This window comes from Salmo salar, chromosome ssa17 (assembly GCF_905237065.1).
Source record: "Salmo salar chromosome ssa17, Ssal_v3.1, whole genome shotgun sequence".
NCBI classification, from domain to species: domain Eukaryota; kingdom Metazoa; phylum Chordata; class Actinopteri; order Salmoniformes; family Salmonidae; genus Salmo; species Salmo salar.
The window spans coordinates 9,098,159-9,125,006 of record NC_059458.1 but is presented as its reverse complement, the minus strand read 5'-3'; the positions used below and the strand labels follow the sequence as shown (position 1 = coordinate 9,125,006).

The window sequence follows — 26,848 nt, the reverse complement described above, 5'->3', positions numbered from 1 at the left end:
CTGTTGGGCCGCATCACCGCTTTGTATGGCAATTGCACCACCCGCAACCGCAGGGCTCTCCAGAGGGTGGTGCGGTCAGCCCAACACATCACTGGGGCCACAATGCCTGCCCTCCAGGACATCTACACCACCCAGTGTCACAGGAAGGCCAAGAAGATCATCAAGGACCTCAGCCACCCGAGCCAAGTCCAGTTCCAGAGCCTAAAATAAACACCCGCCACCTGCCAAACGCCGGTAGATTTTGGCATTGGCGGGTAAGATGCCTATTCACCAGCCACTTTGGCAGGTGGTCAGGGCTCAACAGGAACATTTCAATCTCATTTATGAATACAAAGTGTCAAATATGATCACATTTATAGTAAAATAATTGCAGCAGAAGGTGTTTTCAAAGTATTTCTGCCTTTTCGTTTCATAGCTGGTAAATTAAATCGTACAAAGTCAAAGAATAAGAATCATATATAGGCTAGTTCACCTCGTGCAGCAACACTGCCTGGCTGGGGGTTGTGCACGTGTGAAGAGCTGAGGGAAAGATTTGTTTTTAGAAGCGCTGCGTACTGGCATAAAAGTCTGTCTAATTTACTTGAAAGGAAAGTCTACTGAAGTGAGACTTTGTCCTTGTGTTTCTTGGCTATTTACATTGTTTTATTCACATGCTAGGTTGTTTTTCCATGTTTACGTTTCAACTGCTAAGGAAGAGAAGACAATGCTTCTACTATTCATACTCAAATCTCAGACACAAACCTGACTCGAGTCCCGCTACCACGGTAACCTCCCACCCTTAAAAGGCCAGGTGAAAATGTTTGTCTCATCTGTGATATTTAGGTTAAAAGATTCAGGCCACAAAAAAATGTACTTAAACAATTTACCACATTACTTCCTACTAGTAATACATTTGGTTTAGAAACATTACAAAGCAGGATCACCTGGTTTTTTTGTTTTGTTGTAATTTTAGTGGGCAAAAATATTTTTGCTGGTACAAAATCTGGAGTGGCTGGTAGATTTTTAAATCTACCTACCACTGTGGCTGGTGGACCAAAAAGAAAATGTCATGCCCTGGTCTATTCACTCTGCTACCATCTAGAAGGCAGAGACCGTACAGGTGCATCAAAGCTGGGACCGAGATACTGAAAAACAGCTATGATCCCTTATTGATGTCACTTGTTAAATCCACTTCAAATCAGTGTAGATGAAGAGGACATGTTAAAGAAGGATTTTTAAGCCTTGTGACGGACAAAAAAAATGTAAGTGCCTTTGAACGGCGTATGGTAGTAGGTGCCAGGCGCACCGGTTTGTGTGAAGAACTCTAATGCTCAACAGTTTCCCGTGTGTATCAAGAACGGTCCACCACCCAAAGGACATCCAGCCAACTTGACAACTGTGGGAAGCATTGGAGTCAACATGGGCCAGCATCCCTGTGGAACGCTTTCGACACTTTGTAGAGTCCATGTCCCTGACGAATTGAGACTGTTCTGAGGACAAGACTAATACTAGGAAGGTGTCCTTAATTTGCTGCACACCCAGTGTACATACTGTATTTGACATACAGTAGCTCATCTTATTCATCTACTGCTGTACATAGCTTTTACATATTTACAGTATATATTGTCCATACTGTCTACACACACACGTATATTCTGGACTCCGACATCACACGCTGATATTTCTCAATGTCTTATTTCTTATTTTTTCCTTGCTTTTTGGGGAGATTATTTGTATTGTACTGTTCGACATTGTACTGCATTGCTGGAGCTAGAAACACAAGCATTTCGCTGCACCTGCTTTAACATCAGCTAATCTGTGTACGCGACATATAAACGTTGATTTGAAGGGTTACTCTGCCCAGAAAGCTGGATGTCTCATTCTCTCCAGGTGTAAAAGCTGTCTTCCTCTCGCATGCCTGATCTCTTCCATCAACCACTGTGATGACGGAGTGCTCTCTCTGGTGTGTGCCCACTCCACCCACACGTTCCATTTCTGACTGATGATTCTAATTCACAAACACACCCACACACAAAATCAGCTGAGGTACTGTTTGCTTGCTGTGCGTTGTGACAGGCCTTATTATTAGTTATGCACACTCAGAGGGTAAACTCTTCATAAATCACACGGTGCCCAGGGGAACAGGAGGGTAGTGTGTATGTGTGTGTCTTTGTCAATTTATGATGGGAGGGAGGAAGGGGGGGGGGCTTGAGGCTTCATATATTTCTCAGGACGTGACAACAAAGTCACAGACAAACAAAAAAAAAATTACAAATGACTTTATCACCCCAACAGCGCAAACACATCACTAACGGTCACACTGACTGTTTTCTCCCCTACTCTGTTCCACCATCCACCTCCTCCCAAAAGTCCTTGTGAGAAGCTAATAAAATCGGGTTCTTTTTACCCTGTGGCGAATGCAAGGCCAGCTGCTCCCCGCAACCACCCCTCCCCTCCTCATCCCTCCTTTTCCACATTCACCCCCCGAGCGTCAGGGAGAGAAATGGAAGGAGTGATCAACTTGGAAGCTGGCAGGCTGGAACAACCATGCACCTGTGGAGATCTGCTCCTCTCTCTTGCATTCACACACACTTGTTCTCTCTTCATAAACGCCATCTCTGTTTTTATATTTCCCCATCACTTCATTGTTTGCTGTCAATCAAGTCCACTTCTGTTAATCATCTCCTAATTGTTCTTCTTTAATTAAGGAAAGGAAACTTCCTTAATTAATTAATTACCACCGGCACACGCTTAGTTTTTTAATAGACACTAAACCACCTCTTAATAGGCACTTAACAGACACCTCCTCCTATACTCCTCATTTAACAAAGCCTTGGACTAGCCAACTATGTTGCTGATGTGTGCTGACTGGATGAGAGGAACAGAGGGGAAGAGGAGGGAGGAGAGGGGGAGGAGGAGAGGATAACAGAGACAGAAAAGGAAAGAGAAGGCGAAGAGGGAAAAAAGGAGGGGGAAAGATAGATTTATAAAAAGACGGTGAGAGGGAGAGAGAGAAATAGGAGGGAGGAGAGAGAGCAGAAGAGGGAAAGATGGGGAGAAAGGAAGAGAGAGAAGAGAGAGCAGAAAAGGGAAAGATGGGGAGAAAGGAAGAGAGAGAAATGAGGGAGGAGAGAGAGCAGAAAAGGGAAAGATGGGGAGAAAGGAAGAGAGAAATAGGAGGGAGGAGAGAGAGCAGAAAAGGGAAAGATGGGGAGAAAGGAAGAGAGAGAAGAGAGAGCAGAAAAGGGAAAGATGGGGAGAAAGGAAGAGAGAAAGTAAAAGAGAAAAGCAGGCTCAGCTTCATATAATGTTTGTTCCAACTTCACCTTGCAAGTAAGCAATGAGAACAATTTGAGTGTCTTGGTGATATCAACCTCTGCAGTAGTGAGTGGGTGTCTGTTCTCTCAAGCTCACAGCAGTATAATACTAGTGGGTGTTGGAAACACTTGGGACACACATTTTGTTGAGTAAAACATTTATTCATTTATTTTAAATCAGACTGATGCTCCACAGAATGTTGCTTATTACTAACAGTAACAGCAAAGAACAAGTCAGCTGTTCTGGCAATTAGGTTTTCAACAGGTATTTTTCCATGCCACGACTCAAGGACGGACCGGGAATACAAATCGGCCCGGCATTTCTAACATGCATTCCCCATACCGGTCCATTATTTTCCTCAAGACCCCATTTTTAGCCCACATTTTTTTAGACTGGCCCACTGGGCTAAAGATGGACCAGCCCATCTGGCATTTGCCTAAACTGCCCTTTGGCCAGTCTGTTTCTGCCACCACTCATAAGTGTCACAAATAGCAGATGCGATAAAGGCTTACAGTTGAGTCACTATATTCCCTGTAGCCTCTGGTCATCAACCGTGCTAATATCCTCATTCCTTACAGTGTTGACCCAAGGCTCAGAAAGCACTCTGTCCATTCATATCATAATACAGTCATGGGCAGTACATTTAGCCTACTGGCTTCAACATACTTACTGTTGCCATGGTGAGCTAACCCTCGCAGCTATGGCTAGGAATTTAAAATCTTTTAGAGCCTTCTAGAATCTCCAAGACAGAATTATGAATGTCGAACGGAATTATGAACAGCTAAGACTGAGGGTGCCATTTCAGATTTAACCAATTTGCTAATTACTTTCTGTGCAAAGGTAGTGCACTATATGGAATAGAGTGTCATGTTGTACCCTGGATGGTGGTTGGTAATGTTTAGACTTCAAAACATGAAAATAGAACATGTTAAAAAATAAAAAGATGATCTTTTATGTTGGGGGATTTTTAAAGACAGAAGAGCATATAGAAAAATCACTCTGTTAGAAATGGTGAGATATGGTTATTTTTTCAGCTGTTAAAGAGTAGTGGCAAGCCTTGGCAAGGTTTTCATGTAAACCCATGAATTTCCTACATTTTGTGAGGTCTATGGTATTACCTGTCACTTACATGTCAGGCTTATGGAAAGTCACAATAACAACTCAAGTGGGCTATTCAGTTGCATTACCGTCTAATCAAGAGATGTCCATTCATTAAGACAATCAATTCATTTGTACGGGCGGGTGGCGCCTGGTGTAAATTGATTGTGACGGATGATAAAAAATAATGACGACGGTGTCAATGACCTGTCAGAGAGGACGCAGGTGCAGTTTCAGACGTTTAATTGCGGCGGGAACACGGTAAAGCATTTCGCCCCGTGCTTTTTGCTCCCTCCTTCGGTTAACCCCACAACCCCTGGCTCGGGTCCACGTGCTGCACAGAGCACGCACACACCGTCACACTCACCGGTCTCACATAGAGATGTTTGACTTAAAGTTAATTGGAGCGATTAGCTGGGAGGCTGGATGGGGCGGGAACACGCAGCAGGGTACGTTACAATGTATTTGGAAAGTATTCAGACCACTTGACTTTTTCCAAATGTTACGTTACAGCCTTATTCAAAAATTTATTAAATACATGTTTATTCTGGATCTGCACACAATACTGCATAATGACGAAATAAAAACTAAATTTGCACATTCATTAAAAATAAATAACAGAAATACCTTATTTACATAAGTATTCAGACCCTTTGCTATGAGACTCAAAATTGAGATCAGGTGCATTGATCATCCTGGATTGGAGTCCAACTGTGGTAAATTCAATTGATTGGACATGATTTGGAAAGGCACACACACCTCTCTATTTAAGGTCCCACAGTTGACAGTGCATGTCAGAGGTCGAAGGAATTGTCCATAGAGCTCCGAGACAGGATTGTGTCGAGGCACAGATCTGGGGAAGGGTACCAAAAAATTGTCTGGAGCATTGAAGGTCGCCAAGAACACATTGGCCTCCATCATTCTTAAATGGAAGAAGTTAGGAACCACCAAGACTCTTCCTAGAGCTGGCCGCCCAGCCAAACTGAGAAATCAGGGAAGAAGGGCCTTGGTCAGGGAGGTGACCAAGAAACCGATGGTCACTCTGACAGAGCTCCGGAGTTCCTCTGTGGAGATGGGATAACCTTTCAGAAGGAAAACCACCTCTTCAAAACTCCACCAATCAGGCGTTTATGGTAGAATGGCCAGACGGAAGCCACTCCTTAGTAAAAGGCACATGACAGCCTGCTTGGAGTTTGCCAAAAGGCACCTAAAGGACTCGCAGACCATGAGAAACAAGATTCTCTGGTCTGATGAACCCAGTTGATCAAGGTCTGGTTGAGCAGCTCATTTCTAAAATGTGGTTTGTTAGAGGGGGACAGGGATAAAAGCCTGCACATGCATTAGCTCTCCTGGGAGGATGGTGGACCACCCTTGATGTAAAACCCTGCAACATTCCAACCAAATACGTTTAATGCCTTTTGAATTAATTCACTCATTCAATATATCAAAGATCAAATAGTATGGCAGGCTACAAATCTTTTTATTCAGCTGAAGCAAGCTCACATTTTTTGTTGTTGTCGTGAAATGTACATTTTCTAGTTTAGTCAAATTTGTCTTAGCTACCTTAAGTGTTTACTCAATCTCAACTCAATCTACAACATTTCTGAAGCCACATAATCCAAAAGAAAGGCTACATCTAATCTTTTTTCAAAAAATTAAATGTTCACGAGTCACCAATTCTTATTTTGATTCACATGATTTGTTTCAATGTGATTGAACCGAATACCAACTAAGTGAACAGTTTGTTTGGTCAAAAATAATGTTTAAATGAATCATATGAATTGTTCAAAATAGTAAATCGACTTTGTATGGCCTTATTCGCAAGTGTCAGGGATAAGATTTTTGGGACATGACGAAAACATGAATAGCCTACATGTTAATAATAGCTAAACAGTTAACTACAGGGTACCTAGTAAGTCTGTACTCTATCATATTTTATAGGGTATGCCTACCTGATGCTGCAATGTCCGACTGTCTCTCTCTCCTTGAGCAGCAGCCGCACATATGCAGGTTATGTGAGCAGACATGCAGATGCGGTAAAGCTTCATTCCGATCCTGGCTGATGTGGATTTTTACTTGATTGCTAAAATATATTTTTTTAAATCGAGACTAAATAAATTACATGAATAGAAATACATTTCCATGACTTTTCCAAAATGTTTAGGATTTGATCCTTTTCAAGAACACCATTTTAAAATTCCATGACTTTTCCAGGATTTTCATGACCATACGAAACCTGATAGCCACTTCACACTAAACATTTTGTCCCCACTGCCATCGAAGGTTTCCACAGTAGGGGCAGAACCTGACCATAGGCTAAATTAATACTTTTGTTATCTTTGAGAGGAAAGACTTAATGTGGTGGGCTCTAACAATATGAAAAAATATCGTATTTTTTAAAGGCCTAGACTTCTCATAAGCCTAGAAATTCTGATAAACACTAATAAATCACAATCCATTTTTTATAAATGGCAATTGAATTACAATAAATGGTTACAGACATGTCTGGATTGTGATACTGGTTTAAGTTGAGCTCATATTCATCACTAGGGTTGCAAAGGGTTGGACATTTTCCAGTAAATTTCCAAACATTTTAATGTGAAGTTAAGTCCTGGAATTTGGATAATTTTGCTTAAATTCATCAAAAAAAAGTTAGCTTATAACAGTGAACCTTTTTGTGGGATACACAAGGCAATTCTAGGTCTTGTGGCATTTTTTGGTTAAACTATCCATAATTCAATGGAATTGCAACCCTCTGCATGCACAGCGCATTATTCCATCACATGTACAGCTGATTCTCGAGATGCTATTGAGCCCACACTACTACAGCCAAGGACTACATGCTTCGCGGTAAGTTTTGATTACAATACAGGGCGGGGTGTTTTATATGACATACATTATTTTTTGTTAACTAGTAAATAGTAGCCTACAGCAAAGTGTGTTTAACTAATTTCTAACAATTTGGTTAGCAGATGTTGATGCGAGTGTAGCGAAATGCTTGGAGTTATTTAATCTAACTGCTTTACCTTACTAGGATAGGGGACAGCATTTGTAAGTTTGGATGAAAAGTGTGCCCAGAGTAAACTGCCTGCTACTCAGGCCCAGAAGCTAGGATATGCATATTATTAGTAGATTTGGATAGAAAACACTCTAAAACTGTTTGAATGATGTCTGTGAGTATAACAGAACTCATATGGCAGGCAAAAACCTGAGAAAAATCCAACCAGGAAGTGGGAAATCTGAGGTTTGTAGTTTTTCAAGTGATTGCCTATCCAATATACAGTGTAAATTTGGTCAGATTGCACTTCCTAAGGCTTCCACTAGATGTCAACAGCCTTTAGAACATTGTTTCAGGCTTCTATTGTGAAAGGGGAGCGAATAAGACCAGGCACAGTAACTGCCTCAGCTGAAAGCCTTTAGTTGTTGATCGTGCACGGCCGTGAGCGCGAGCTCCGTTCCCTTTGCTTTTTAAAGACAAAGGAATTGTCCGGTTGGAATATTATTGAAGATTTATGATAAAAACATCATAAAGATTGATTATATACATCATTTGACATGTTTCTACGAACTGTAATGGAACTTTTTTGACTTTTCGTCTGGACTTAGTGCCCGCGTCTTGTGCATTTAGATTACTGGACTAAACGTGTGAACAAAAAGGAGGTATTTGGACATAAAGATGAACTTTATCGAACAAGATAAACATTTATTGTGGAACTGGGATTCCTGGGAGTGCATTCCGATGAAGATCATCAAAGGTAAGTGAATATTTATAACACTATTTCTGACTTTTGTTGACTCCACAACATGGCGGGTATCTGTATGGTTTGTTTTGGTGGCTGAGCGCTGTACTCAGATTATCGCATGGTGTGCTTTCACCGTAAAGCTTTGAAATCTGACACAGCGGTTGCATTAAGGAGAAGTTTATCTATAATCCTATGCATAACACTTGTATCTTTCATCAAAGTTTATGATGAGTATTTCTGTATATTAATGTGGCTCTCTGCAAAATCACCGGCTGTTTTGTAGGCAAAACATTACTGAACATAACGCGCCAATGTAAACTGAGATTTTTGGATATAAATATGACCTTTATCGAACAAAACATATATGTATTGTGTAACATGAAGTCCTATGAGTGCCATCTGATGAAGATCAAAGGTTAGTGGTTCATTTTATCTCTATTTCTGCTTTTTGTGACTCCTCTCTTTGGCTGGAAAATGGCTGTATGTTTTTTTGTGACTAGGTGCTGACCTAACAATCGTATGGTATGCTTTCGCCAAAAAGCATTTTTGAAATCAGACACTGTGGCTGGATTAACAAGAAGTTTATCTTTAAAATGGTGTATAATACTTGTATATTTGAGGAATTTTAAATATGAGATTTCTGTTGTTTTGAATTTGGCGCCTGCAATTTCACTGGCTGTTGTCGCGGTGGGACGCTGCATCCCACATATCCCAGAGAGGTTAACTATTTATCTGAACATGGAATTGTTACAGGAAAAATCTAATCTTTACAGGAAAACGCCACGAGCACTATCTGATGTGTAGAGATATGTCACTGCAGCTAATGAAGGAAAAGCTGTGTACATTTGCAAATACTGTGCCAAATCACATGTGAAGAATGCAACAAAGATGCAGAATCATCTGGCCAAGTGCATAAAGTTCCCTCAGCGCTCACAACAAGTAACCTCTGACAAAAGTCCCTCTACTTCTATTTGAGGTGAAAATTCTGAATCAAACACCTTATCGATAGCAACACATCATGGTCCTCCTGGAATCAGAAGGTTTTTTTGACTCCATGGAGGAACGTAGTCAGAGAAATGCTGATGGATGTCTTGCACTAATTGTGCATGCAACTGGTTCACCTCTGATGCGCACAGGCAATGTGTATTGGAAGAGATTACTGAATGTTCTTCGCCCAGCATACAGCCCTCCAACCAGACATGCTTTATCTACTCATTTGCTGGATGCAGAGTTCAACAGAGTTAAAGTGAAGGTCAAGCAAATCATAGAGAAAGCAGAACGTATTGCAATCATCTCTGATGGGTGGTTGAATGTTCGCGGGCAAGGAATAATTAACTACATAATCTCCACCCCTCAACCAGTATTCTACAAGAGCACAAACAGAAGGGGCAACAGACACACCGGTCTCTACATTGCAGATGAGCTGAAGGCAGTCATCAATGACCTTGGACCACAGAAGGTATTTGCACTGGTGACAGACAATGCTGCGAACATGAAGGCTGCTTGGTCTAAAGTGGAGGAGTCCTACCCTCACATCAAACCCATTGGCTGTGCTGCTCATGCATTGAATCTGCTCCTCAAGGACATCATGGCATTGAAAACAATGGATACACTCTACAAGAGAGCCACGGTCTGCAGTCTGGTGAAGTACACTTCCAAGCAAGGGCTTTGGGATGGAGATGCAATATGGCAGTCGTGCCAATAGATCATCAGCCACCTGGTGGAAGGGACTTTGTGGATCTGAGGCTCTTTCCACTGTTGCCTCCATCATCCTCCAAATCCCACCAACATCAGCCGCCTCAGAGCGCAACTGGTCCTTGTTTGGGAACAAACACCAAAGCACGCAACAGGCTGACCAATACAAGGGTTGAAGAATTGGTGGCCATCCAGGCAAATTTGAGGCTTTTTGAGCCTGACAACGAGCCATCCTCAACAAGGTTGGAAAGTGACGGTGAAGATGAGGCCTCAGAGTCTGATGTTCAAGAGGTGGACATTGAGGAGGTCCAGGGAGAAGACATGGAAGCCTGAGAGGAAGACAACCAAAGCTTTCGTTTCTAGACGATCATTTTACAGATGTATATTGAAAACGTTTTTGGGAGTCAACTCATTTAATTAAAGTTCAATTAGCTACTAAATCGTTTTTTTTTTTTTCTATTGGAAGGATTTAAATCATTTGCAATTATGTCTACTTATGATAAGGTAAAAGGTTTATGTTTCTGTCTCCATATGATATGGTAAATAAATCCAATGCAAAAACACATCCACATTTAAATGGTATTAATATTAATTTGCTTATGTTCTCATATATTCCTGTTAATTCCACGGAAAGTTTCCACCTCTGAATATTCCGCCAAAATGTGCAACCCTATTCATCACTACTTATTTTCCCATGTCTAGAAGAATATTCCTCATCAGATGCCAGTCAAATACTGCCATCTGTGCCAACTGAATGGATTGAACGACTCTCACAAAGCCCAATGTAGCCAACGTCACTGGCTAATCAACAAGTCTTGCATGGTGCCCATTTCCTGAAATCAGTCTTCATTCAGTGAACTTTTTTCTGTGACTCACAAATCTATACTTTTCATGGAATCTGAAAAGCTTTAGCTTTTGTTGAAAGAAATGTACAAATCTGAATTTTGTATATAAACGTATGTCAATAAATGGGTTTCTCAATAAGCTTTTCATAGGACAGAGCGATGCATCCGAATGATTTTCCTTGGAATAATACATAGACCTATATCCTTCTCCATTTCCTGAGTTATCACAATTCCAAATGAGATCCATTCAACCTCCCCATTCCCTTCATCAGATCCATTCCAAACCTAAACCAACATTCACATCTACTCATAGTCTGCATCTCAAATTGCTCCCCATTCCCTACATAGTGCACTACTAATAACCAGAGGCCTACAGGCCATGGTCAAAATGCGTGCACTAAATAAGCAATATGGTGCCATTTGGGACGCAGACATAGATTTGCCCATACATATGATCACGTATGACCGGCACCAATGCTTTACCATTGATATATGCATGAATGACATCGATCGAGAAATCCACGCCACCACATCCCAAATGGAACCCCATTCCCTATAAAGTGCACTACTAATGACCAGAGCCTTCCCACTGTATACTGCCCTAACCCATCTGGACAAGAGGAATACCTATGTAAGAATGCTGTTCATCGATTACAGCTCAGCATTTAACACCATAGTACCCTCCAAACTTGTCATTAAGCTCGAGACCCTGGGTCTCGACCCCGCCCTGTGCAACTGGGTCCTGGACTTCCTGACGGGCCGCCCCAGGTGGTGAGGGTAGGTAACAACATCTCCACCCCGCTGATCCTCAACACTGGGTCCCCACAAAGGTGCGTTCTCAGCCCTCTCCTGTACTCCCTTGTCACCCACGACTGCGTGTTTATGCACGCCTCCAACTCAATCATCAAGTTTGCAGACGACACTACAGTGGTAGGCTTGATTACCAACAACGACGAGACGGCCTACAGGGAGGAGGTGAGGGCCCTCGGAGTGGGGTGTCAAGAAAATAATCTCACACTCAATGTCAACAAAACAAAGGAGATGATCGTGGAGTTCAGGAAACAGCAGAGGGAGCAGCCCCCTATCTACATTGACAGGACAGTAGTGGAGGGGGTGGAAAGTTTTAAGTTCCTTGGCGTACACATCACGGACAACCTGAAATGGTCCACCCACACAGACAGCGTGGTGAAGAAGGCGCAGCAGCGTCTCTTCAACCTCAGGAGGCTGAAGAAATTCGGCTTGTCACCAAAAACACTCAAACTTTTACAGATGCACAAACGAGAGCATCCTGTCGGGCTGTATCACCGCCTGGTACGGCAACTGCTCTGCTCATAACCGTAAGGCTCTCCAGAGGGTAGTGAGGTCTGCACAACGCATCACCAGGGGAAAACTACCTGCCCTCCAGGACACCTACACCACCCAATGGCACAGGAAGGCCAAAAAGATCATCAAGGACACTGCCTGTTCACCCCGCTATCATCCAGAAGGCGAGGTCAGTACAGGTGCATCAAAGTGGGGACCGAGAGACTGAAAAACAGCTTCTATCTCAAGGCCATCAGACTGTTAAACAGCCATCACTAACATTGAGTGGCTGCTGCCAACATACTGACTCAACTCTAGCCACGTTAATGGAAACATTTATGCAATAAATGTATCACTAGCCACTTTAAACAATGCCACTTTATTTAATGTTTACATACCCTACATTACTCATCTCATATGTATATACTGTACGCTATACCATCTACTGCATCTTGATGTACCGTAAATTCCGGACTATAAGCCGCAACTTTTTTCCCAGGCTTTGAACCTCGCAGCTTAAACAATGACGTGGCTAATATATGGATTTTTCCCGCTTTCAATTTTCTTTTCTCCAAAAAAACACATTCTGTGACATGCTCAGTTTGTTGGCGGCATGAAGCTTTCATTAGACCAATGAAATTGCCAAACGGGTTACGGTGAAACAACTTTTTTGTTTACTGTTTAGATTAAATCAAGCGCTCTCAAACTTCCCATCATTCTGATTACGGTCGTCATTGTCACCCTCATCATGGCAAAGACACGGAGAAATGCATATGATGCAGCTTTCAAGTTGAAGGCGATTGATCTGGCTGTTGGAAAAGGAAATAGAGCTGCTGCACGGGAGCTTGGTCTTAATGAGTCGATGATAAGACGTTGGAAACAGCAGCGTGAGGAATTGACTCAGTGCAAAAAGACAACTAAAGCTTACTGCAATTTATTTTTATTTTTTTACAAGCCGTGTTTCGTTAAAGCCTATTTATTTTTGTTACAAGCCATGTTTCGTTAAAGCCTATTTATTGTTGTTACAAGCCGTGTTTCGTTAAAGCCTGTGTAAAGTTCATTTGTTTCAATGTACCGGTAAGCACCTGCGGCTTATAGACATGTGCGGCTTATTTATGTTCAAAATAATACTTTTTTAAAATTCAGTGGGTGCGGCTTATATTCAGGTGCGCTTAATAGTCCGGAAATTACGGTAATTAAATGTATCACTAGCCACTGTTACGAACCGGCTCAGAGTACGCAACAAAAGGGAGACAACGTGGAGACAAGGAGTATCAAAATAAAAATGTATTAGATACCACAACTAGCACAACCAAAAACAACGAGGTGTCTGCGTGGAGAGAGTCTCCCCAATGAATGTGGAAGAGGTGCCTTTATCCTGGGACACACCCGAGCCCAGGTGTTTCCCATCTAGCTGACGACCCTCCCAACTCTGCCCACCGGCATCCTAATAAGGAACAAGAGCAAAGAGAGAAAATACGGCAGACAGAGTGGGAGGGTCGTCACACCAATGCCACTTTATATAATGTTCTCATACCCTACTTTACTCATCTCATATGTATATACTGTACTCTATACCATCTACTGCATCTTGCCTATGCCGTTCGGCCACCACTCATTCATATATTTTTATGAACATATTCGTATTCATTCCTTTACACTTGTGTGTGTATATAAGGTAGTTGTTGTGTAATTGTTAGGTTAGATTATTTGTTAGATATTACTGCATGGTCGGAACTAGAAGCACAAGCATTTCGCTACACTGGCATTAACATCTGCGAACCATGTGTATGTGACACATTTGATTTGATTTGTATGGGTCCTGATCAAAAGTAGTGCACTAAATAGGAAATAGGGTACCACAGTGTAAACAGAGCCGGGGCCCTTGATGACTTGTACACTCAGCAATTAAAAAGGCAAATTAGTTGAGATGGATTGAATCATTAGTTGTTTTTTTTATATTACATTTCCCATGAAATTAGATTTCTAATTTGGCCGCGTTTGGTAGTTTTTGAAGAGTGTATGTCCGTATGGGTTAGGGGTTGTGCGTGCGTGCACATGTGTAATAAGGAGTGGCAGTCCGTTCATGAGGACGGCTATGCACCCTGGGTTTAATTACATTGGTTGACAAGACCATCACATGAGAAGGGAAAGACAGTGAGTGTACACACACACACACACACACACACACACACACACAAAGGCAAAACACACAGCGTGTATACACACACACACACACAAAAGACATGCGTAAACACATGCATACACAGCGAGTACACCACATGCATGCATGCACACACACAGAAATTCAAGCCATTTCTGATGGGTCGATCCATACGAATTGGTAAAATAGTACAGCAACATAAAGCATAGTGCACTTATTACCAGCAAAATGATAGACTTCCTAAGTACCTATAGACTTATGGCCTATAGAAAACATATGCTACCATCTAGTTCCATTTGAATGATGCACTATCCCAATGGTAAATTATTATGACAGGACTTCAATATGGAGAGCCCGAGACTTAGAGAGTAGGCTAATTGTTGTGATAATGTAGCCTTTCTGGTGGTTGAATGCAGTGAATGACAGGTCTACCTGGCTAAATGACTGTCTGGGAGAGGTAAAGTGCTGCCACCAGTTATTACGAGGAGTAGAGAGGCTTTCTGGTGATGTTCTTCTAACGACGTGCATATCCCCTTACATTGAGAAACTGACTACTTTCACATCATCATGGGCACTCATCAGGAACCAAGGGCTGATGTTGGGGATTAGTCACACAGAGAGAGTAGAGAGCTGGAGCTCTGATTAGCACAAAAAGGTTCTGTCAAGAGAGGGTGTGGGTGTGTGTGTGGAGAGGGGAGTGTGTGTATGTGTGCTACAAAAAAAGTAAGACTATATAAGTAGGGCTGGGCGATTAATTTGAATGTATGTTTTTGCACGATATTCCAAATGCCTTGTCCGCTTGTTCTCATGTTGTGATTTTGGTCTCGTCATCTCCGCTCCTCTGTGCACCTTCCCATTTACACCAGAGATCTGTACATAATGACGAGATGTCCTAACAATGGGAGTCATTGTCCCAAAGGCAGGAAGGCAGGCGACAAGCTTAGATCCAAAATAAGCTCAAAGAAATGCATTGGCCTTATTTTGGACCCGTTTTAGCGAGAGCTTTGCTTAGAGAAAGAGGCTGTTTTACACACACACCAAGCCCCCCTCCTCCACCCCCCCAACAAAGTTGAGAGATCACAACTTACTCTCTGACAAACGGTTTCAACTTGCTAAGGGTGTGAATATAACAATTCAACCCTGTTAGCTAGCAAATACACTACATGGTCAAAAGAATGGGCACTAATATAGAGTTGGTCCCCAATTTTCTGCTATAACAGTCTCCACTCTTCTGGGAAGGCTTTCCACTAGTTGTTGGAACATTGCTGGGTGGACTTGCTTCCATTCAGCCACAAGAGCATTAGTGAGATCAGGCACTGATGTTGGGCGATTAGGCCTGGCTCGCAGTTTGTATTCCAATTCATCCCAAGGGTGTTACTTGGGGTTGAGGTCAGGGCTCTGTGCAGGCCAGTCAAGTTCTCCCACACCTATCTCAACAAACCATTTCTGTATGGACCTCGCTTTGTGCACGAAAGCACAGAATCGTCAATAATGCCATTGTATGCTGTAGCATTAAGATTTCCCTTCACTGGAACTAAGGGGCCTAGCCTGAACCGTGAAAAACATCCCCAGACCAGTATACAGACGATTCTTTACGTGCTGTGGTTCAGCACTCAGTGGTCCCGTTCTGTACGCTTTCGTGGCTTTGCTGTTGTTGCTCCAAGACGTTTCCACTTAATAACAGCACTTACAGTTGAGTGGGGCAGCACGAGCAGGGCAGAAATTTGACAAACGGACTTGTTGGAAAGGTGGCATCATATGACAGTGGCACGTTGAAAGTCACTGAGATCTTCAGTACGGGCCATTCTACTGCCAATGTTTGTCTATGGAGATTGGATGACTGTGTGCTTGATTTTATACACCTGTCAGCAACGGGTGTTGCTAAAATAGACAAATCCACTAATTTGAAGGGGTGTCCACATACTTTTAGTTTAGATCCAAGTTGGCTGAACTTGAAATATAAAGATTAGCTGGCTAATCACTAGCACAGCGGGGACTGTGAAGCAACACAAACATTGGCACTGACACATGCACACACACACACACTATATACACACATGGATTTAGTAATGTAGATATGTGGTAGTGGTGGAGTAGGGGCCTGAGGGCACACGGTGTGTTGTGAAATCTGTGAATGTTATGGTAATGTTTTAAAATTGTATAAACTGCCTTAATTTTGCTGGACCCAAGGAAGAGTAGCTGCTGCTTTGGCAGCAGCTAATGGGGATCCATAATAAACACAAATACGTGGGCTTGAGAGATTGCTGATGAGACCTGTGTTCATTTTCTAAAGCCTAATGCCTGCTACAAGAAGTTAGTCATTATTAGTGAATTTACATTATGCATGGTTCTTGTTACATTTGTAACAAAAAAGGGCATTTTCATTGACTTGAAAGCCAGATCAGTGATAACTGACAAAAATTATTATTTTCATAAAATAATGTAATTATTAGTGGGTCTTATGGTTGTGGAAGGCTTATATTTACCCTAGGTGGTGCAGGTAGCCTAGTGGTTAGAGCATTGGGCCAGTAACCGAAAGGTTGTTAGATCGAATCCCCGAGCTGACAAGGTAAAAATCTGTCATTCTGCCCCTGAACAAGGCAGTTAACCCACTGTTCCTAGGCCGTCATTGTAAATAAGAATTTGTTCTAAACTGTCTTGCCTAGTTAAATAAAGGTTACATTTCATAAAAATGTTTAAGCCCTGAATTCATTAGATTATTGCTGATGGTTTGAAATGCAGTGTGTGACCTTTAAATTGGACAACGCTTATTTAGAGAAAACATTTTTTTATTTTTTTTTAATAGTGAATCGCCCATAAGCAAAAAAATAAAATTAAAATAATGATATGACTTTTAGGCCATATCGCCCAGCCCTAACTATAAGATATATTGAGCAACACAAGACCATATGTGACCACGTCATACTAACCTGGCTGCCCCCTACTATCAAGTCCGGCCATGATTGATCAGATGGCACTGGAGAGAATGGCTGCCGTTTTACAGTCTCCTAACCATGTGCTATTGTGTGTGTTTTTGTACATAATGTTTCTGCCACCGTCTCTTATGACCGATAAGAACTTCTAGAAATCAGGACAGCGAATATTCACTTCGTACTGAAAGACAATTTTTTCTTAAACGAGTCGGGCGAGAGGGAATTACACTCGACAAGGCCCTCTCCAGACAATCGACAAGGCCCTCATCCCCGTCATTTGCAGGAGAAAGAGATGGAGATATCGAGAACGAAGGTCGGTGTGCCTTGTAAGGATCCGGTGGCGAGTGGGTAATTTGACTTTACCATCGGTCCTCTTCAATCATTGGATGATAAAAAGACTAACTACAAGAACGTATATCCTACCAACGGGACATTAAAAACTGTAATATCTTGTGTTTCACCAAGTCGTGGCTGAACAACGACATTAATAACAGAGCTGGTGGATTTTACGCTTTTTCGGCAGGATAGATCACTTGCATCTGGTAAGTCAAGGGGTGACACTATGTATATTTGTAAACAACAGCTGGTGCACGATATCTAAGGAAGTCTCGAGGTTTTGCTACCCTGAGGTAGAGTACCTCATGATAAGCTATAGACCACACTTTTTACCAAGAGAGTTTTCAACTATATTCTTCGTAGCTGTCTATTTACCACCACAAAACGCTGCTGGCACAAAGACCGCACTCAATGAGCTGTATGTGGCCATAAGCGAACAGGAAAATGCTCATCCAGAGGCGGCACTCCTAGTGGCCGGGGACTTCACTGCAGGGAAACTTAAATCCATTTTCCCTAATTCTACCAGAATATTAAATGTGCAACCAGAGTAAAAAAATAACTCTACACCACCTTTATACAACAAACAGAAACGCTTTCAAATCTCTCCCTCACCCTCCATTTGGCAAATCTGACCATAATTCTATCCTAATGATTCCTGCTTACAAGCAAAAACTAAAAGCAGGAAGCACCAGTGACTCGGTCAATAAAAAAAAATGGTCAGATGAAGCAGATGCTAAGCTACAGGCCTGTTTTGCTACCACATGACATCGTCCCCACAGTGACTGTACGTGCATACCCCAACCAGAAGCCATGGATTACAGGCAACATCCTCACTGAGCTAAAGGGTAGAGCTGACGCTTTCAAGGAGCGGGACTCTAACCCGGGAGCATATAAGAAATCCCGCTATGACTCTGACAAACCATCAAACTGGCAAAGCATCAATACAGGACTAAGATCGAAACGTACTACACCGGCTCCGACGCTCGTCGGATGTGGCAGGGCTTGCTGACAATTAAAGACTACAAAAAGGTAAGCACAGCTACGAGCTGCCCAGTGACACGAGCCTACCAGACGGGCTAAATTACTTCTATGATCGCTTCGAGGCAAGTAACACTGAAACATGTATGAGAGCATCAGCTGTTCCCAGGTGACTGTGTGATCACGCTCTACGTAGCTGATGTGAGTAAGACCTTTAAACAGGTCAACATTCACAAGGCCGCAGGGCCAGGCGGATTACCAGGACGTGTACTCTGAGCAAGCGCTGACCAGCTGGCAAGTGTCTTCACTTACATTTCCAACCTCTCCCTGTCGGTGTCTGTAAATCCAACATGTTTCAAGCAGACCACCATTGTCCCTGTGCCCAAGAACACTAAGGTAACCTGCCCAAATGACTACAGACCTGTAGCACTCACATATGTAGCCATGAAGTGCTTTGAAAGGCTGGTCATGGCTCACATCAACACCAGTATCCCAGAAACCCTAGACCCACTCCAATTTGCATACCGCCCAAACAGATCCACAGATGATACAATCACACTCCACACTGCCCTTTCCCAACTGGACAAAAGGAACACCTATATGAGAATGCTATTCACTGACTACAGCTTAGCGTTCAACAACATAGTGCCCTCAAAGCTCATCACTAAGCTAAGGACCCTGGGACTAAACACCTCCCTCTGCAACTGGATCCTGGACTTCCTGACAGGCCGCCCCCAGGTGGTAAGGGTAGGTAACAACACATCTGTCACGCTGATCCTCAACACGGGGGCCCAACAGGGGTGCATGCTCAGTCCCCTCCTGTACTCCCTGTTCACTCATGACTTCATGGCCAGGCACAACTCCAACACCATCATTAAGTTTGCCAAATGACACAACAGCGGTAGGCCTGATCAACAACAACGACGAGACATCATATAGGGAGGTCAGAAATCTGTCCGTGTGGTGACAGGACAATAACCTCTCCCTCAACGTTTTGAAAACAAAAAGGAGATGATTGTGGAGTACAGGAAAAGGAGGACCAAGCACGGCCCCATTCTCGTCGACAGGGCTGTAGTGGAGCAGGTTGAAAGCTTCAAGTTCCTTGGTGTCCACATCACCAACAAACTATCATGGTCCAAGACAGTCGTGAAGAGGGCAGGACAAAACCTATTCCCCCTCAGGAGACTGAAAATACTTGGCATGGGTCCTCAGAACCTCAAAAAGTTCTACAGCTGCACCATCAAGAGCATCCTGACTGGTCCATTCACCACCTGGTATGACAACTGCTCGGTATCTGACCGCAAGGCACTACAGAGGGTAGTGCGTACGGCCCAGCACATCACTGGGCCACCAAGCTTCCTGCCATCCAGGACCTCTATACCAGGCGGTGTCAGCGGAAGGCCCTAAAAATTGTCAAAGACTACAGCCACCCTAGTCATAGATCGTTCTCTCTGTTACCGCATGTCAAGCGGTACCGGAGCACCAAGTCTAGCTCCAAAAGGCTTCTTAACAGCCATAAGACTCCTGAACAGCTAATCAAATGGCAACCCGGACTATTTGCATTGTCCCCCCCACCCCCATTTTTACGCTGCTGGTAATCTCTGTTTATTATCCATGCATAGTCACTTTACCTCTACCTACATGTACATATTACCTTATTTACCTCAACTAACCGGTGCCCCCGCACATTGACTCTGTACCGGTACCCACCTATATATAGTCTCGATATTGTTATTTTACTGATGCTCTTTAGTTATTTTTTACTTTTATTTCTTATTTTTCACTAAACACGTATTTTTCTTAAAACAACATTGTTGGTTAAGGCCTTGTAAGTAAGCGTTTCACTGTAAGGTCTACACCTGTTGTATTTGGCGCATGTGACAAATATAATTTGATACCACCATAGAAATAGAATGAATGTAGAATGTCATTCTTTATGGATACCACCAGCTGCCTCCTGGGCCCTGCTTCTGTTACTAGAGACACAGAGATAAACTGTGGGACATTGTTGGATGGGTGGTAAACATGTAAGTATTTAAATGACTGAGCAGGTAGCTCCCTCTCCTCTGTGGTGTGGCCCCAGCCCCTTGTTGCTCCAGGGGGGCCACATATACAGATACAGCGCCCTCCTCCCTCCCTCCATCTTTCTGTATTCCCCTCATCATTCATCAGGCAGGCCTGAATATTCATGAGGAGACTTCTGGCCTGTGTTCCTGACTGGGGGGGTTAATGGAGCCTCTGGTGTGTGTGTGTGTGTACTGTAATCAAATCACCCCTGCCCCTCATCTCCCACCAGTAGAGCAGGAGCTACGCTACACACATACAGCGCTATGCTAACCTGCTTGGCCACGGCTCCACAGGTAGGAGAGCCTCGGCTGTAAAGGGCTCGCTAGTCGCTACGCTAGCAGACAAATAGACGGCCATTATCGTCCATTAACATCCGTGGCTAACGCTGCACACATACTGTGCAGTGGACGATCTCACAATGGTCGCCTCATAGATCATTGATGGAGAGAGGAGTGCTGCTGGGAATGAGAGGACAAAAGCAATAAAGATACAACTTTTTTTCATCACAGAGAGGAGTAATAATAAACCATTGACATGGGCTGCGCTCCAAATTGCACTCTATTTCCTTTACAGAGCATTACTTTTGACCAGGGCCCAGTTTTATTAGTCATATGTACGGGATATGGATGGTATACATCGTCCAACGAAGTGCTTACTTGCAGGTTCCTTCTCGACAACGTAACAGTGATACGAAATAATAAAAGAATACAAACAAAGTAAATGGCAGTACAATTTATAGTCCAATATCTACACGTGTATTGGGTAGGGGGCGGGGGATGGGGGAGCAAGTGTATAAATTGAGCTGTATAATAGGAGTGTGGTTGCAGCAGTTGTGATGTGTGTGTGTTGCATGACTGTACTGCTACTGAACATTAGGAACACCTGCAATTTCCATGACTTAGATTGCCCCAGGTGAAAGCTATGATCCCTTATTGATGTCACTTGTTACATCCACTTCAAATCAGTGTAGAGACAGGTTAAAAAAAGGATTGTTAAGCTTTGAGACAATTGAGACATGGATTGTGTGTGTGCCACTCAGAGAGTGAATGAATGGGCAAGACAAAATATTTAAGTGTCTTTGAACGCAGCATGGTAGTAGGTGCCAGGCAGACCAATTTGAGTCTGTCAAGAACTGCAACGCTGCTGGGTTTTTCACGCTCAACAGTTTCCCGTGTGTGTCAAGAATGGTGCACCACCCAAAGGACATCCAGCCAAACTGACACAACGGTGGGAAGCATTTGAGTCAACATGGGCCAGCATCCCTGTGAAATGCTTTCAACCTTGTAGAGCCCATGCCCCGACGAATTCCGAGGGCAAAAGGAGGTGTAACTCAATATTAGAAAGATGTTCATAATATTTTGTCCACTCAGTGTACGTGTGTGCGTATGTCTGTGCGCTTGTTTGTATGAGTGAGTGCATGTATGCTAAGGAGCAGAGAATCAGTCGGGTGGTCAGTTCAAGTGTTCAGCAGTCTGATGGCTTGTAGATAGCAGTGCACTATATAGGAAATAGGGTGCAATTTGGGACAAATCCATAGTCACAGAAATAAATAATATATAATCAAGCGTAATTTCATATTCTTAATTACATAAGGCGTCTCAGAGTAGGATTTGAGTGTTTTTAACAGAAAAGCAATTGCATGTTTGCTATGCTATACCGCTTACAATGTGCTAAACAATATAACAAACATCCCTCAGTGAAAAATGTTGTGATGAGGAGTCAATAGGCAACAGCACACAAAGCTTTCAAGTCATCACATAGGGGGCTAACCATGGCTTACACATGGATATCCTCTACTACTTTTTGTAAAAGCACATGTAACACCAACAGTAACAGTATGTTTACAGTTTTACATTTTGTTTTAAAATATTTTCCTCCTGAGAATCTTACAGTAGGCCTTGTAAAACAATGATGCAACACACTTCCCCTACCTTTTACATTTACTTTGTTTGTATTGTTATCTTGTATTATTTCTTATTGTTGTTGCATTGTCGAGAAGGAACCTGCAAGTAAGCATTTCCTTAGACGCCGTATACCATGTGTATCCTGTAAATACAACTAATAAAACTTCAAACTTTAACATCTCGATAAAAATTACCACAGAGCATATCACAAAAGAAAGAGAAGCAGTTTTTTTTTAAGTTAGCGACTGAGTTCAAGCATCTATTATTTATCCCTTTGTGCCTTTAATATTCAGAACTAACTATACTTTTAGTTTCAGTCCTGGAGGCACAGGACAAGCACAGAGCGCATTACACTCGCCCAGTAAGTTTAAATATAAATTGTTGTTGCAGAACACAGCACCGCCACCGAATTAATATGAATATTCCCTTTTCATTCTGTATTCCGTTCTTGCTGAGTAAGTGTTGGTAATGTATCATTCTATTCTGCTTCCCGCTTTATGCAAATGGTTTACAAGCAGTTATTAGCACATTTTAGAAATGTATAATGCCAAATATTTTTTTCTTCCTAGAAAGTGGAGCAGTTTGTGTGGGTTCGTGCGTACACAGCAGATGAAGGAGACCACACAGGTAAGGCATGATACACTAACAATGGTTGCCCATCCTCTGACTCTCACACCAAACCATTGCTCCCCATCTGAGGAACTCCCTTCCCTCATGGTTCAGCTGTTTCAGAGTGAAAAAGAAAAGGCGTGAACAAGATTAACTGCAAAACACTAAGTGATAATAACTAAACCCTGCCTCTCAGTATGAATGATGCAATCCATCATGAACCAACCATTATCAGACAGGCCAGACCAGATAAGCAAGTCCACAGAGTCGTCAGCACACACTACAGTCATAGTTCACAAATTACTGAATGTACGTACATGGTATGGGTTGTTTGCCTCTGAAAGCCAGTAATTAATTTCTGCATCTTGCTGTCATCCCTTCATGACAGTTGATAAAGGTGTTTAGGCAATGAGAGATTCCCGTCTGTGAGAGGTTACATGTGTGTTGTGCTAATACCAGGCACTGAGTTGTACTACTCTGTTCACCTGCTCCGAGGTGAAGTGTACCCTAGGTACAGATCGAGGATCAACTTCCACTTCCACACTCATAACCTTAACCAGTAGTGGGGAAAACGCATTACTCACCAGAGGTCTAGGTCTAGGGCCAAGTTCACCCTGCCCCTATCCACCCAGACACAGGCTCCACCCAGACGTAGATATTTTCATGATGTATATTAACGTTGACATCATTGGGCCTTACCTTGTCTCGGTCCTCCACCAGGTCAGTAAGCAGGTCATCCAGGTCCAAGATACCCCCGTCACAGTACTCCATGCGGTGGGTCCGAACCAGGAAGTCCTCCCCATTCTGGTAGGCACATGGAAAACATGGAAACATTAGCCTGATAAGTACCTGATCGGGTGGTTATTGGGTAAAAACACACTTTATGGTCCTGTATGGCTCAGTTGGTAGATCATGGCGCTTGCAACGATAGGTTTGTGGGTTCGATTACCGGGGCCAGCCATGCATAAAATGTATGCACACCTGACTGAGTCGCTTTGGATAAAAGCAGCCGCTAAATTGTATACATTTACACTTCTGAAAAGCAGTTATTGTTGAAATGGTACCTTTTGCAACCTGCTAATATGAATACAGTAAACTGCAGCAAAAGTGTCATTTCCTCAAACCTTCATAAGACAAAACTGGGTTATGACGCGCCAAATGGCTGCACACTGTTTCATCTTTACAGATTCAGAAATATGGTTGGGAAAAGGATAACACATTGTGTATGTCTTGTTTTTCTTTACTTACCTCATTTTTTTTTGTTTTATTTGATAACTTTATTATTATTTTATTCCAAGTCATCTCATCTCTATATATCTGCTGCCTATGCTGTCTGACAAAAATCACTATCTTAGTAGTTCTTCAAAGTAAATAAGGCATACTTGTTGAATACCAACTACCAAACCCTTCGATCATGTATTTTCAAGTCTATCCCCCTTGATCGCACATTCTTCTGTTCCTTTAACATATCAGTAGCAGGTGTAAAAGAAACAGACCGAACAAGTAGTCGCGCAATGCATTATGGTCATTGTAGTTAATTACCACGTTTTCTGAGCTAAACTATGTAGAATATTGGCCTGCTGGAAACTACAACTCCCTACTACATCACACAGTTTGGGCTTGATCTGATTTATCTCTAGAGAAACTCAGCAATGTGTGCATCTAGCTCAGAAAATCATGAACAAAATAGAATTCAAATAATTGAACCGACATTGGTCAATTAGTCGTTTAAATAAATAATAACACTACTAAACAGTATTGTCTGAGAGGTGGCCACACAACACTAGCTTCCCCTTTTTGTGGCCAACAGGTTAAATGCACAAAAAGCAAGAATTGGAGAAGTTTAAGATGTAGGGCTCTATTTTCAGCTGGCGTTAAGGTGGCACTAGCGTCAAACGTACATTAGTTTGCAATTTCATTATGTACAGTGCCTTGCAAAAGTATTCATCCCCCTTGGCATTTTTCCTGTTGTGTTGCATTACAACCTCTAATTTAAAATTGTTTCTTATTTGGATTTCATGTAATCAACATAACCAATTTGGACTGTTTTGTGTAAGTGAAATGAAAAAAAAATAACTGTTTAAAAAAAAAACAATCGAAAAAAAAAAAAAATGGAAAAGTGGTGCATGCATAAACTCAGAAAAAAAAGAAACGCCCCTTTTTCAGGACCCTGCTTTCAAAGATAATTCGTAAAAATCCAAATAACTTCACAGATCTTCATTGTAAAGGGTTTAAACACTGTTTCCTATGCTTGTTCAATGAACCATAAACGATTAATGAACATGCACCTGTAGAACGGTCATTAAGACACTAATTAAGTCTCAGCTATGAAAACGTATGACCCTAAAGAGGCCTTTCTACTGACTCTGAAAAACCACAAAAGAAAGATGCCCGGGGTCCCTGCTCATCTGGTTTTGTCTCACCAGGGGTGATGGTTGGATTCGCATTTATCATCGAAGGAATGAGCGTTACACCGAGGCCTGTACTCTGGAGCGGGATCGATTTGAAGGTGGAGGGTCCTTCATGGTCTGGGGTGGTGTCACAGCATCATCGGACTGAGCTGGTTGTCATTGCAGGCAATCTCAACGCTGTGCATTACAGGGAAGACGTCCTCCTCCCTCATATGGTACCCTTCCTGCAGGCTCATCCTGACATGACCCTCCAGCATGACAATGCCACCAGCCATACTGCTCGTTCTGTACGTGATTTCCTGCAAGACAGGAATGTCAGTGTTCTGCCATGGCCAGCGAAGAGCCCAGATCTCAATCCCATTGAGCACGTCTGGGACCTGTTGGATCGGAGGGTGAGGGCTAGGGCCATTCCCCCCCAGAAAAAAGTCCTGGATCTTGCAGGTGCCTTGGTGGAAGAGTGGGGTAACATCTCACAGCAAGAACTGGCAAGTCTGGTGCAGTCCATGAGGAGGAGATGCAGTGCAGTACTTATTGCAGCTGGTGGCCACACCAGATACTGACTGTTACTTTTGATTTTGACCCCTCCCTTTGTTCAGGGACACATTATTCCATTTCTGTTAGTCACATATCTGTGGAACTTGTTCAGTTTATGTCTCAGTTGTTGAATCTTGTTATATTCCTACAAATATTTACACAAGTTAAGTTTGATGGAAATAAATGCAGTTGACAGTGAGAGGATGTTTCTTTTTTTGCTGAGTTTATATTCACCCCTTTGCTATGAAGCCCCTAAATAAGATCTGGTGCAACCAATTAGCTTCAGAAGTCACATAATTAATAAAATAACGTCCACCTGTGTGCAATCCAAGTGTCACATGATCTGTCACATGATCTCAGTAAATATACACCTGTTCTGAAAGTCCCCAGAGTCTACAACACCACTAGGCAAGGGACACCACTAGGCAAGGGACACCACCATGCAAGCAGCACCATGAAGACCAAGGAGCTCTTCAAACAGGTCAGGGACAAAGTTGTGGAGAAGTACAGATCAGGGTTGGGTTATAAAGATATATCTGAAACTTTGAACATCCCACGGAGCACCATTAAATCCATTATTAAATAAATTGAAAGAATATGGCACCACAGCAAACCCAACACTTCTCATCACCACGAGAACACCATCCCCACAGTGAAGAATGGTGGTGGCAGCATCATGTTGTGGGGATGTTTTTCATCAGCAGGGACTGGGAAACTGGTCAGAATGGAAGGAATGATGGATGGTGCTAAATACAGGGATATTTTGAGATTGGGATGGAGGTTCACCTTCCAGCAGGACAATGACCCTACACATACTTCTAAACAACACTTGAGTGGTTTAAGGGGAAACATTGGAATGTCTTAGAATGGCCTAGTCAAAGCCCAGATCTCAATCCAACTGAGAATCTGTGGTATGACTTAAAGATTGCTGT

General features: G+C 42.7%; 1 protein-coding gene across 1 annotated transcript in view; it reads right to left on the bottom strand.

The window, feature by feature from the left end:
- LOC106575104 (partitioning defective 3 homolog B) overlaps window positions 1-26,848 on the bottom strand; it is a 188,408-nt gene that overhangs the window by 145,682 nt on the left and 15,878 nt on the right. The window contains exon 2 of the mRNA XM_014151297.2: window positions 23,671-23,775. Within this exon, the coding sequence (XP_014006772.2) occupies window positions 23,671-23,775 (105 nt within the window). The remainder of the gene's footprint in view (window positions 1-23,670; window positions 23,776-26,848) is intronic.